This window comes from Antechinus flavipes, chromosome 1 (genome assembly GCF_016432865.1).
Source record: "Antechinus flavipes isolate AdamAnt ecotype Samford, QLD, Australia chromosome 1, AdamAnt_v2, whole genome shotgun sequence".
In the NCBI taxonomy this organism is placed as follows: domain Eukaryota; kingdom Metazoa; phylum Chordata; class Mammalia; order Dasyuromorphia; family Dasyuridae; genus Antechinus; species Antechinus flavipes.
The window spans coordinates 286,271,744-286,286,488 of record NC_067398.1 but is presented as its reverse complement, the minus strand read 5'-3'; the positions used below and the strand labels follow the sequence as shown (position 1 = coordinate 286,286,488).

The window sequence follows — 14,745 nt, the reverse complement described above, 5'->3', positions numbered from 1 at the left end:
CCAAGTCAAGAAATCACCCTTTTTAAGTTACTGGTCCTCTTTGAAAATAAAGAAATCTGAGCATTTTGGGGAGCAATTTGAAACTATGCCTAAAGAGCTATCAAACTGTGCATACCCTTTGATTCAGGAGTGTTTCTACTGGGCTTATATCCCAAAGAAATACTAAAGAAGGGAAAGGGACCCACATGTGCAAAAATGTTTGTAGCAGGCTTTTTGAAGCGTCCAGAAACTGGAAACGGAGTGCCTGCCCATCAGCTGGAGAATGGCTGAATAAATTATGATATATAAATATAATGAAATGTGATTTGTTCTATAAAAAAATAAATAATGAGGAGGCTCATTTCAGAAAATAAGATTTACATGAACTTGATACTGAGTGAAATGAACTGAACTAGGAGAGAGCACTGTACACAGTAACAGCAAGATTATATGATGAACAATTGTGATGAACTTGGCTCTTCTCAATAATGAGGTGATTCAAGTGCCATCTCACCCAGAGAGAACTGCAGATACTAAATGTATTTTGTTTTTGTTTGTTTGCTTTTTTGTTTCTTGAGGTTTTTTCCTTTTGATTTGATTTTTCTTGTGCAACATGACAAATATGGAAATGCATTTAGAAGAACTGCACATATTTAACCTATGATCAGACTGCTTGCAGTTTTGGAAAGAGCAGAAGAGGGGAAGGAAGGAGAAAAATTTGAAAAAAAAAAGGTTTTGCAAGGATGAATGTTTAAAACTATCTTTGCATGTATTTGGAAAAATAAAATATTATTGAAATGTTTAAAAAAATTTCTTAAAGTTCTTAAAAAAAAAAAAAGGAATGAAGGAGGAACAATTCAAATGCCACATTTTTTCATGCCTTTCTCTTTATCCCTATTATCAGTCAGGATTTATTTTCCTTAAAACTTATTACTTCATTTTATTCTTCTTTAATATAGTTTACCATATATTATTATATTATTAATATATATTACAGTGAGCTTTCTTCACCTTCTTCACTTCTTCTGAGCTCCTTGAGGGCAAGCTCTTACCCAAACTTTGTGATATTTCCAATGTCTAGCACAGAAATCCAAACCAAATAACAAATACCTGTTGAATTCAATGTGGGTCATTATGTTTACAGAATTTTTTTTCCTCTAATGGCACTATAGAAGTAGTATAGTTCAGTGAATAGAGTTGCCCTTTAAGTCAGGAACTCAAGAGTTCTTTTCCTCTGGAAGACTTTTTTCCCCTTCCCTTCTCAGCATATCTCCCCTCTCTCCCCTCTTTTTCAAGCTACCATTACACACACAGTAATGGTGGTATGACACTGGGTAAATCACTTAGTTTCTCAATGCTCTAAGCAATTCTTAAAGACTTTAATTTTCACAAAAGGTGAAAATTAACTAATGGAGGAAATACCCTCTCACTGGTATTTCCAGACCAATAAAATCACAAGTCCAATCTCTGTTTCTTCCTTGCCCCCCGCCCTTCATCAGATTTACTGTCTTATATTTTTCATGTCAATAGTCTAAGGTTGCAAGCAAGATATAAAGGTGAATTCATGCAAAAAGAGACAAAATCATGTCAAAAAATACAAGTGTGCCTTGCTCAATCATGAAAATGTCAAATCATGAGCCTACTTTTAACTTTATTTCAAAGAACATTCTGTAATTAACTATATAAATGAGGAAAAATAGATGACTAAATTTAGCAGTCCTGTGAAACTCATCTAGTATTTCTAAATTCCCAAAAGGGGGTGGCAAATATCTTAAGTGAATAAAAACACATGCAACTTACAGCCAATCAGTATTTATTGTAAGACAAATTTAGTCACAAAACCTCAATAATAAAGGGCCTCAGAATGACCTCATCTCGTCCAAGCACAAAGTGAACCTAAGAGCCTTTGATTTCCCAAAAAATGATTAGCTAGCTTCCTCTTGAAGACCTCCATGATAAAGAACTCCTTGCCTCCCAAGAAAGCCCATTCCAGTTTTTGATAACTTTTCCTTATATGAAACCAATATTGTCCCTTCTGCTTTCAAACACTATTCCTAATTTTGTATCCAGGCATCTTGTGAATTATAGCTCTTCAAGTACTGTTATGAATCTCACAAGTCTTTTATTCAATAAGAGAAAACAAAAGGTTTGCTATATAGCATGGAGTGTCTACTTAAGTTTAAATACCATAAATGTCTAGGTAAGCCAATGTATCCTACCTCATCCTTTTTTTTTTTTTTAAACATGTTTAGATACATGTAAATTCTTTTTAAAAAGAGCTTAAGTCATGTACTAGTTGCTTATTTTTCTATAAAAACAGAAATTATGGAATGGTAAGGTAGGCATTGTTAGGCTTGTATACAGATTTAACAAAAAAATCCAGAAGCATTTAAAAAATATCACATTAAACAAAGTTAATAGGGATTGTGATTTGGAGTCATGACTATGAATGTTTAAAATCTTAACATTGTAATCGCTTATCTCCTGTACCCATCTTGTCTGTCAGGAGGACTGTTTAAAATAGGTCCCTGATATTGGATCTCCATTTCAGAATCATATGCAATAACACTGTCATCTTGGGGAGCAAAGGTATAATTCTTCCTAGAAATTTTGCTAATGGATTTTAAAAGACTAGAAAATATATGTTAGGGGTAGATTCTATTAAACGTAATTAGGGGAACTTTTCTTTGTAAAATGCCTATGTTGACTGATAAAAAATGGTATAGCCTGAGCTTCCCATTTCAGTCTTTTGCTGAAATGATACTGTTTTCTTACTTCCCTGCCCTCCCCCCATTTAGCAAAATAACCTTAGCATTTTAAAATGTACAATTATTCATAGTGTCTGTGAATTAACGAGTTGTCAAACAAGAACTCTTAAAATCTTGGTTACAGAAGAAAAAATTTAGGGGGATGGTCCAGAGCGTGTGATGGGATTAGAGGACAGAGAAAATTATAGATTGTGGAGAGGTAGATTAAGTTGGACAAAGATAAGTACAAAGTAGGGAAAGAAATAATAGAGGAAAATTATTTTTACTCAGCAGATCTGAATCACAGAGTCAGAGGTGCAGGACTAGGGAGTTGGTCTGCCATACATTGCAAGTGAGAAGAATTTGTTTATTAGTTTCTCCACCCTCAAGGATCTTATAATGAACTTATGATCTTACAAGAACTGTGACAGTGAAAGCATGGGTCTCATTTCCACAGTTTCCAAAAAACAGAGAGGCAGGGTTTAAGGTGATGGGAAATTGTATCTATGCAACTGGTTGGGTAAATAACTAGTGTTCCAATCTTTGGGATACAAAGGCACTAGAAGAAATATTTGCATATGGAGCAAGAATTTGTCAGTCTCTCAGATCCTGGAAGCCCAGACCCTCTAATTCTCTTGGCACATAAGGCTTAATCTATCTGGCTACTCAAGCATCACCCTGTTCAGGAATATATGATTTTTGCATTATACTTATCTGAGTACATATTGTAGTCATATGTATTTCCTTACCTAACCCCACTTATTACTATCTACGGGACGCAAGTTCCTTGGAGCCAGGAGCAATGTGACTTTTCATCTTTTTATGTCCAGGTTTTAGCACAACACATAGTACAGAGTAAGTGGTTAAAATAAACATTTGTTGATTTTCTGTCTTCTTGCAAATCACTATTTAAACTATTGAACACTGAGAAAATGATAGATCTTTGGTGTACCACTAGGCTTATAAAAATCCATTAATGACTATCTAGTCTATGCCCCTGAAATCATCCTTTAGAGAATCAATCCTTGAGGACATGGGACCCAGTAACTATTTCTGCAGATGATATAGCCCATTGCCATTACAGCTATTGAAGATTTGTTAGTCAATAAACATTTATTAAGAGTCGACTGTGTGTCAGATACAGTGTTAAGCATAGGGGATACAAAGAAAGACAGAAAACAATCCCTACCTTCAAGAAACTCACAATCTAAAGGAATAATTATTGGAAGTTAGGTTTGGAAAAGAAAGTTCTTAGCACTGCAGACTTTAACAGCATCGAATGTTTCAACATCAGAAAGGGATATGATTTTATTAGTGGAAATAACATTACAGAAATTACATTACCATCTGTTTTGCCTCTGTATTCTATTGACCAGGAGGTCTTTCTATATTACTTAGAGTTGACATTTACTATAACTGTTTTTTCTTAAAAGCAGGCAGTGTCTTTTCTTTTAGTAACCCCATTATGATTCTTCTAACATGATAAGTGTTTAATACTTTTTCATTAATTCATTCATCCTTCCATTTATTAGATCCAGTCATTCAAAATTATAAATCCACCTAAATCTACTAATATCAAATTTACATCTTTTTGTTTTGCCCATAATTTTTGCCTTGATTTATCAGTCTAGGGAGCCCATTTGAAAAAAGGAAATGCAATTATCTTGATATAATATAGTTTTATGGTTGCATCATCTTGGGGGAAGGGGGAGAAAAACAGAAAGGAAAAGGAAGAAAGAACAAAAGAAAGACTGTTGAAAACTGAAGATCTGTCAGGGGAAGGAAGAAACACAAGAGGAAGGGAGAAAAAGAGAAAGGGAGTAACAAGGAAAGAAAGGAGGAAGAAAGAATGGATTTCTATCCTCAAAGGGCTTATATCAATGTGACTTGGGGAAAATCCTTTCCCTCAACCTCAGTTTCCTCATCATACAAAAAAAAAAGATTTTTGATTTGGCATTCTAAGATCCCTAGCAACTCTAACATACTATGATTCTAGAAGTGAATATTGAATTGATAGGCCCATCTCAAAGCTGGTGAGCCTTGAAACAAGGCCAATTCAGCAGATAGCTATGAGTTTCCCAGAAGAAATAAAACCCATTGAACATAAGTGGCACCTAGCAAGTCATCTCATCAGTTACCCCATCATAATGTGGATACAATGTTTCAAAGGATTAATTGAGAAGCTCTTTTCCATCTGAAGGACCGAATGCCTTTTCTTTCCATTTCTCTTATGGACAATTATAAGTCTTTGGAAAAAGCTATCTGAAAGAACAATCTGACCTGACTAGGAAAGACATTTCAGAAAAACTATTTTCAGCACTTAGATATGAAGGCAAGAACATCTTAGCCAGCTAATATCAAACTCAATTTCAGAGGTAAGAAAAGGCTACTCAACTCACTTCTACTCTTCAGGCTGAAGAGTTCATTATATTGACACTTCTTAAAATTAGAAGAGAGATGAATCTTGATACCCTGTATTTCTCAAATGGGTTCCCTTTTCCCTCCTAGATACCCTTAGAGCTCTTTGGGTTCTTTCTCTTCTTCATTCCAACTGCTACAATTTGTTCCATTTTGTAACTGCTTCTAGGTATTTTAAGCTAAAGGTACAATTTTACATTTATTTCTATTCAAGTTTGTATTATACTTATCCATTTATAACTATAGGTCATATATGTGCACATGGATATATAATAACTACCTGTCATATATGTGCATACAAATCTATCACATATAAAATATATACAATATATTATATATGTGTGCATGTAATATATATCCACATATACCACATTAAAATATATATATATATATACATATATATATTTATAAAACCCTACCCACTGTAAACATCTTGAGGATAGAGATTATTAGGTATTAGTGTTTGATATCCTTAGTTCCAAATGCTTTGCATACAGTGGTCATTTTAAAAATGTTTCTGAACCCATCCCAGGCAGGATTGCAGAATGGAAGAAAAGTAACAGTAGAGAAGAAAGGAAACATCAAGTATAACCGTCCTCCCCCTAATAATTAGTGACTCATTCTGAACTTGCAGTTACCTAAAACCCCTTGAATTGCTATATTTCCTCTTTCTTGTAACTGTCTGCTTGTTGGTGTTGAAGCGAAGGACACAACTTTACATTTATCCCTAACAAATTTGGCCCCCACATAATAGGAACTTTTTGGAATCTGATTCTATTATTTGGAATACTGGCTGTTTATTTCAGATATGCAAAATCCACAGATTGCATCATGTACAGGTAGCACACCATTTATGATTTCAGTGATTAAAAAAAATACTAAACACTTCTGGGCTGAGGGCCTGGTCTGGGAGCACATTAGAGTCTTCCCTCTCTTCCCTGATTTTTTGATTTATTAATCAATTCTTTTTTGGCTATAATCAGTCAATCAATGCATATTATATGCCTACTATGTATGAAACACAGTGCTAGGTGCTTGAGATACAACTAGAAAGAAATAATCTTTACCCTTAAATACTGTTTAATCCATTTCTGAATTCATTGTATTTACCCTTGTATTTCTTCATCTTTTCTGAAAGGATATCAAAACAGCCTTTATTAGGTCCCTTGTTGAAATGCAAACATATCTCCATATTGAGATTCTCTCAATCTACTAGTGTTTTAAAAAAATGATCTTTTTTCCTCCATTGAACCCATGCCAATTCCAAGTATTCATCATTTCTCTTTCAAAGTACTCAGAAATTTAATAACCAATTACAGAATTTTGTTGGAAAATGATAGTCATTTTCCTAGTCTATAAAATGCAGAATCAACTATTTCCTTCAACTTGCTACTTCTATGCTTTCAACAATTTTGCCCCAAATATTTCCTTTATCATGGTTTCTTGCTATATTTTTTAAGTTGTGCAATGATGTTTCAAGATTCTTTTAACAAGATAAGGGGAATAAAAGGGAGTCTCTTCCCCCTCTCTTATTTCCTTCAATTCTTTATGAATATAACCAAAGAGATCTATGGCATCTTTCTGAACTCTAAAACACAACTGGAACCAGCACTGGGTGACCAGAACTTGGCCTCAAGTGACAATCATTCAGAGAATACATGTTTTCCTCATCCTCCTACAAAACACCATCTATATGAAAGGCCTTGCTTTGGGCTGGCCCAGCCCAATGACCTAGCCCAATTCTGAAACTCCCAGGTTTCCATAGTTGTCATGCCCCTTTCCCAGGGCTGCCTTTCTATCTGACTGGACTTCTCCCAAATAATTAAGTTACTAGGATTAGTACAAGATCACTATCAAAGGAGGTCTGTGCCAACTACTATTCTTTTAATGAGAAAAACTAGCCTACCTTGTTCTTAACACTCATCATTTCTTCCATGGTAAGCTCACTTTTCCATTAATATTTTACACAATTCCCTATACAAAGTAAGGTCTGGAAAAAATTGTCAGTGTCTATAACAAATTGACATGTTTGCTACCAATAGAAATAATTTGCTTTTACTCCCAATCCTTCATTATAATCACTTTACCATTTATTCACCATCAGCTACTGTTTGATATGGGCTCCAGGGACATCATGTCTCTTGGAGGAAGAGACCCATTTGAAATCCCATCATCTTGGAGAGTGATATAGCTTTGATAACTCAATACACTGTTTCCACTCCTTTCTGATTGGAGGTCTGGAAGGCAGAGCAGTAAACTGCTTTTTTTTATAGAAAGTTAAATTCATTTACATTCAATTGCTCTATTTGGTTTCAAATTCACAAACCTGTCCCCATAGACTGGATTCTGGTAGAATCCTCCATTCACTTGTCTCCACATCTCCTTTTTAGTTTCTTTTTGTGTACTATCTTTACTTATTAGATTATAAGCACCTAAGGATAAAGATATTTAGCATATAGCAGACATTTAATAAATGTTTACTGACTAATTGTGTGGAGACTCCTCTTCAGAGACAGGATCTGTAGAAGTATATGCATACCACTCTAGAGGCCTTTGTTTTTGTTGTTGTTTGTTTGTTTTGGTTTGGGGTACTTAAGACCTTAGACCTGATTTAGCTTTTCTGTACTTGATAGTTGGGCATCTAGGTAGGACTTCAAGACCTATGGGCAGAAAGAATCATCTTCCTGAGTTCAAATCTGTTCTCTGACACTTATCAGCTGTGTTTTTGTTTCAGTTTCCTCATTTGTAATATGAGCTGGAAAAGGAAATGTTAATCCACTTCAGTATCTTTGCCAAATAAATCCCAAATGGAGTCAAGAAAAGTTGTATATGAAAAGACTGAAATGTCTGAACAACAATAACTTGATACTCCTCATAAAGCACAGTTAGGAAATTCTTGTCCCCTGATTTAAAGTCTCCCTTTTGCCTTGGTGAAAATCCCTTTCCCTTGCTACCTCTCTCCTAAGTCTCACCCTTATACAATTCAATCTTAGTTTTCCCTTTGCTCTATCATCCTAGCTCTTCCCTTTTCACTACGCCCTTTGGAACTATTATCTATTAATAAAATCAAATTCCATCTCAAATATTACTTTATGGACATTTAATAGGTCTGTTCACCTCTGTGACTCAGCTTTCTTATCTGTAAAATGAAGCAGTTGGAGTAGATAACATCAGGGTCTTATGATAATCTTACTCAAATTGAGCTTTCTGCTGAAAGATCCAAGTCACCCAATCACAACCAAGCATCACCATTCAGCACCTCCCCTAAAGCTCTCTGTTATTTTGTTCTTTCTGGATTCCTCCCAACATGGCTAGGAGGAGGTGATATGCCCTCCCTGTTGCCACTCCCTAATGGCTTTCTAATGCCACTTTTGGATTCTTGACCTGCCACCATTACTCATTTTATATATGAAGAAAACTTTGGTCCAGGCCAATTAGGTGTCCAGCTCAATTTCACTTAGGTGGTAATCAGTACTGAGGAATCATCATAACCATGATGACTGGTGACTAATTTTAAAATTTTAGTTTTTATTTTCTCTTCCTTCTACCTTCCCATAATCTGAAGGAAAGGAACAAAGAAAAACAAAATTCCCAATAAAATATATACATACACACACACACACATTTAAACATATATATACATATATATTATATATATTATATTATTATATATTATATATATACATATATATAATAGTCACACAAAACAAATTCTCATATTATCCATCTTGAGTCTCTTGTCTGTCAGGAAGAGAGCATGTGCTTACTGGTTCCCTTCCAAGTCTCTTGAAATACTTCCAAGTCTAGGTCCTTGTTCTTATTAAATCTTCAGGAGGTCCTACTATGGCTTCAAACTCTCCTCTTTGTCAGCCAAACTCCTAGGAAAAGCTGTCTACATCTGTTGCCTTCACTATTTGAATCTACAACATCGCTTTCATCCAACCTCTTCTCTCCATCTACATCCCTTTTTATCAGAATTACTGCAACTTTCTACTAATTGGTCTTCCTGTTTTAAATCTCTCCCTACTCCAGACTATCTTCCATATTGTTGCCAAGATTATTTTCTTTAAGTGCAAAATTGACTATCTACCTACTCAATAAATGTCAAAGGCTTTCCATCGCCTCTTAGATAAAAACAAACCACTTTGATTAGCTTTTTAAGATTCTGGCCCCAATTTATCTTTATCTTTCCAGTCTCACTGTACATTGCTCTACTTCCCATACTGCAGATCTAACCAAATTGGTCTTCTTTTTGTTCCTTATGCACAACACTCCATCTCCCATTTCTATATTTAATACTTGGTATGAACTCTCGCCTCAACTGTGCCTCACATACCCTTCTCTTTTGTCAAGAGAACTCAAGCACCATTTTCTGATCTCCCTAACTCTTCTTTCCCAAACCACCCTCTACATAATTCCTTTGCATTTATTTGTATTCTCCTTATGTTTACTCTGTATATGCTTTTATATATATGCATATACATGTATGTATACATGTACATACTTAATGTTTCCCTCATCTAAGCAATTAGGTGGCTCACTGCCTGAAGCACTGGCCTTGTATTCAGGATCTGAAGTTAAATCTGATACTTCCTAGCTGTGAAACCCTTGGCAAGTCACTTAACCTCTGTCTACCAGAGTATCTTCATTTGTAAAATGTAGGTAATGGCGATTATCTCCAGGATTGTTGTGAGGATCAAATGAGATAGCATTCTTAAAGTGCCTGGCACATAGTAGGTTCTTAATAAATTTTTTTTCTTTCCTCCTTATTAGAACATAAACTTTTTGAGAACAGGGCTTGTTTCATTCTTTGTATTTTATCTTCAGGATGTAACACAGTATTTAGTATAAGCAGATATTTAATAGATGATTGTTGATTGACTAGAATGAAGATGTGAGCTCAGATTTTCTGAGTGAAGTCAGTCATGTTAGTACTACTAGGCCACTCTGGATTCCAAATTAGCCTCCAATACAATCTTTGTTCCTTCTAAAAACTTTGGCCTCCCAATTCTTCAAAATCTTTAATATGCTCAGTTCCTATAGTATCTGTCTCCATTCTATTTCAACCAAAAGCAGGAGTGTCCATACCACCCCAGCCATTCAAATGACTTTGCTCCAACCAACCAATCACTAAGCATTCTATCAAAAGCATTGGATCTGGAATCAAAGGGCCTTGGTTGCGATTCCACTTCTGTGATCCTGAATCAATCCCTTACTTCCTTAGGTCTCTATTTCTTCCTAAATTAAATGTAGGGAGAAGACAGCCTCTGAGGCCTTAATCAACTTTAAATCCATGAATCTGTAACGTATTAAGCAATTTTTTAAAAGTTATTTCCAACTCTACATGATCCCATTTGGGGTTTTCTCAGCAAAGATACTAGAGTTGTTTGCCATTTCCTTCTCAGTTCATTTTACAGTTGAAGAAACTGAGGCAAATAGGATTTAGGGACTTGTTCAGGATTACTCAACTAGAAAGTATCTGAGGCCAGATTTGAACTGAAAAAGATGGTTTTTTTCCTGATTCCAGACCCAGCACTCTATCTACTTTGCCATCTAGCTGCCCTACTATTTAAACATTTTAAACATATACTATGAGCAAGATACTATGCTGATGCCTCCAGTACACACACACACACACACACACACACACACACACACACACACACAGGAAGCTACAAAAATCTGTTTCTGGCTTAATCAAATATATAGGATAGAGGTATGAAATGTAAAATTTTCAAAATTAGCTTATATTGCTTTGCTTTACTTTTCTGCTGAATTCATTGTGACTGACTTTTAATTACTATGGTGAGTCATTCTTTGGGCCTGAAATTCTCCATGCACTCACAGATACTGTTGCTTTGGCTTTCTATGACTGGGGAAGAAGGTGAGGTCATACTGCTCTTTCTTTCTACTCTAAAAGTAGTAGAATACCCAGCCTAAGATTGAAGAGAAGAGGGAGCCACATGGGAATGGGGGTGAGCAAAGCATAGTTCTTTTGCTTCGGGTACCCATCAACCTTTTTGGTTTAAAGAGAACTGAGCTCACAATCAATACACAAACCTATCACCTGTTCAGTGATACTTACACACCCTTTAGGGGCTCATTAAGGATTAGCAGATGATATGATCCAGAGGATTTTTGTGTTCAGATGGGAAGACATTTTCTAGGCCCCAGAACTTTGTCTATTTAAAAAAATTAATAAATGATTCATCACAGCAATGCTAGAGAACCAAAGGCACCCAGCAATTTACAACTGAGGAAAAATACTAAAGATAAATAATGCAACAAACATTGTACAGGAATTCCTTAGATCTACAATTAAAAGCTATGCCTTACACTTAGCAAAAGCTCACTAAATATTATTCACTGATCAACTATTTTCGTGTGCCAGTCAACTTGACTTATTTATCTTTATGTTCATTCAAGTCTTACTTAATTTGATATAATATTGTAAGTTACCAAGTACTACCTAAATATTGCTTTGAATTTTAACTGGTAAGTTACTTGCAACGATTAATCAAGCCCTATCTTCAGATTCTTCTGTAGAACCTAAAAAAGGTGACTCCCCCCATAGGTGACTAAATAGCTTCATTATTTTTCTCAGTCATCATTTATCACCCTGAGCCTGCCCCATATTTAACCAAATTCTGAAAAAAAAAAAAAAAACTAGAGAGCAAAACATAAAAACCAAGCAGCTGGTTGTCATGTAATATAGAAACCCCAGCTCTAGAATTGAAGAGGCTTTCACAGTTTTTCACTAAACTAGTCCAACTCTTCCTTTTACAAAGACACTAAAGTCCAAAGTAAAGTTAGCTTTGAAACCAGCTCCATCCAACATTTTTTTCTTCTGGTCCAGTAAATGAACAGCTTTCAAGGCAACCTCTCATATCTATCTAGAATTTAAAGTTTTATAAAGACTTCCCATACAGCAACCTAGTGAGGTAGGTAGGATAAATATTATTTTACAGATAAGAGAATTAAGGCTCAGAGGTATTGAGTGACCTGCTTAAGGTCATACAAGCTACTAAATATCAAAGAAGGGACTTTAACCTAAATCTTGCTCATATTTTTAGAGAAATTCTTAGCCCTTTTAAACTGGATTAGTGCCAAAGCACTAACCCTGACAGCTTCAGGTCAAAGTCCAGTGTAATTAGCTACAGTATAATGTCAGTGTTAATTTAACTCAATCATTAATTCAAATAATTGAGGGCACCTATGATATGCAAGATGCTGTATTAGGATACAAAAAAAATGCCTTTTCCTATATCAATCTTGATGTTTCTGGGGTCAAACATCGTGGGTTCATCGATATGATAAACCTGTTACCTTCAGCTTCCTAAAACAACAAATCAACAACGGAAGAGTGCATTTTATCTTTAAGTGTCTGAAAGCTGTGTTCCATCACCTAGGTAACACAACAGCAAATCTCCCAGAAATCCGCAGTTAGGATTTTTTTTTTAATTATGCTTAAAGTACCTTAAGAGATGACTATGTTGGCCAATCATTAGAGTTCAGAAGCAAGAATCAAAACTGAAAATACCCTTGTTAGCATTTTTTGATTATAGATAATTTCTTAGGTTTTACAGGTCATCAAGATGTAGCTCTATTTTTACTTGCAACACTGTTGATCAGGAATGAGTTCAGATGCATTCCTATTCTGTAAAGCAAGAGGGAAGTCTTTACCTGTAAACTTTGTGTAAAGCAATATTTTATATCCCATCTAATTCTATATTGCATTATAGTGCATGAGTTGGTATTTTAAAGGGTAACATCACAACACACGACATTTTGAGACTTAAAGTGTAGTACTGATGAAAACAATTATAGTTATAAAATAATTTCTGTCCTGGAATCCCATTCCTCCCTCCTTTTTAAAATATTGCAAGCGGTTCGATGTTCACAGGAAGCATCAGCTCACTTAGATGCAACTAGAGCTGGTAACACAAGTAATCTCTACTAAAACGGCTCAACACCCTCTCTTCATGTCAATCTTCTTAAGGTTTATATATTTCTTCTTAAGCAATGATTAGGTCCCGGGTTTTCTTTGAGCTCCCACCACTGATACAGGTCCTCCCGCTAGGATAAAACGGAGCCTAAGAAAGTGACAGGTCGTAAAACAAACGTGTAAAGGAACCCTTCTGGAAACAAACAAAAGCCGGGGCTAAACCTGATACCTAGACAATCGGGTGCATTTTAGCCGGCTGTGGCAAAGATTCAGGTTCGACCAAGTTTAACTCCCATGCAGTTCTCACCACTCTCCTCCGCCTGGCTCCAGACTGTTGCACACCAGAGGCGAAATCCTAGTGCCAGACACCCGCACCCGCCTCCCTTCCTGAGGATTTGCCTGTCCCAGCCAACCTTCTCCCGGGCAGTCAGCCCAAACGCTTACTTTGCCAACTTCGCTTACACCGAGGATATGGTCGTGCAGCACTTCCATGGGAGAGGTCATGGTGGAATGGACGAAAGTCCCTTTGAAGACGTGTGCCAGGGGCGTCATGTGGGCAGCACACATACCAGAGGCACTAGCTGGGCAGGAGACTGAAGAAATCGGGGCCCGGGAGCAGTCAATACTCGCGGAGAGAGCTATGCAAGAGGCTGAGGACAGTAGACGCAGCAGAAGCAACACGGGCTTTTTTTCTTGCACCCGGCAGCAAGTATCTGGAATAGCCTACCCCCTGAAGGCCTCGCCCAACGATCCTCGATTCCAATAGGCTTTCTTCCAGCGCAATGGGTTCCTCCACCCCACCCCACCCCACCCCTATTTTTTTGCTTTGGGGAGTGGCCAACGAGGTTGCAAAATTCTTTTCTCCGCCCTTTTTTTTTCTTCGCTATTTAACCCTCTTCCCCCCTCACCAAAAAAAAAAAAAAAAAAAAAATTCAGCTTAAATTTCGAAGTTAAAGTTTTGTGACGGAAGATTCTGAATCACTGTCTTAGGTTAAGATGTGAGTGAATGAAAGGAGTGGAAAACGAGATTCCTGCCTTGGTCTTGAGAACAAAACAAGCTTTAAAGAGTTCTCTTGCTTCTCTCTTTTAAAAAGATCATGCATCGAGAGATGAAAAAAATATTTGAATTTAGAATCCAAGGTGTAGGATTTGACTTTCAGTTAGGATACTGGCCTTAGGTTACTGCCTCAATTCTTGCTAGTTCTAAATCTAGGATCAACAAAATGAAAGGTTGGACGAAATTATTTCTGAGGACTCCTCCAGCTCCAGGCTCTATGGCAATGGTCCAACCCCCAAAATTTAATGGTTACTGTTAGTTCCTCCTGTTAGTTTCTGTATAGCTCCTAGAAGACATACTTCTGAACTTTTGCCAAAAGTTGATTAACTTAGGACCCCAGTAATTTACTTTCACTGTAATTTAGCTTTGAGGGTTATTTTTAAGTTTCGTGAAACTTCTACTCGAAATCATCATCTTCTGTCCCATAATGGGTTTAACCCAGGATATCAGAAAAAGCCAAAATGATTCATGTTTCCTTTGTTACTTTGGTCCAGTCTTGGCTTCTGTTTTTGCTTTCTATAGCAAATGTCCATCCCAGTCACTCTGGCATCTTTATGGGGTTGTCAAAACTTGAACATCAGTTATCCACTATTCTTGCT

General features: G+C 36.3%; 1 protein-coding gene across 1 annotated transcript in view; it reads right to left on the bottom strand.

Moving 5' to 3' along the window:
• GDA (guanine deaminase) overlaps positions 1-14,044 on the bottom strand; it is a 111,727-nt gene extending 97,683 nt beyond the window's left edge. The window contains exon 1 of the mRNA XM_051962130.1: positions 13,534-14,044. Coding sequence (XP_051818090.1) covers positions 13,534-13,656 — 123 coding nt within the window. The 5' untranslated portion in view covers positions 13,657-14,044. The remainder of the gene's footprint in view (positions 1-13,533) is intronic.
• Positions 14,045-14,745: the final 701 nt, after the last annotated feature.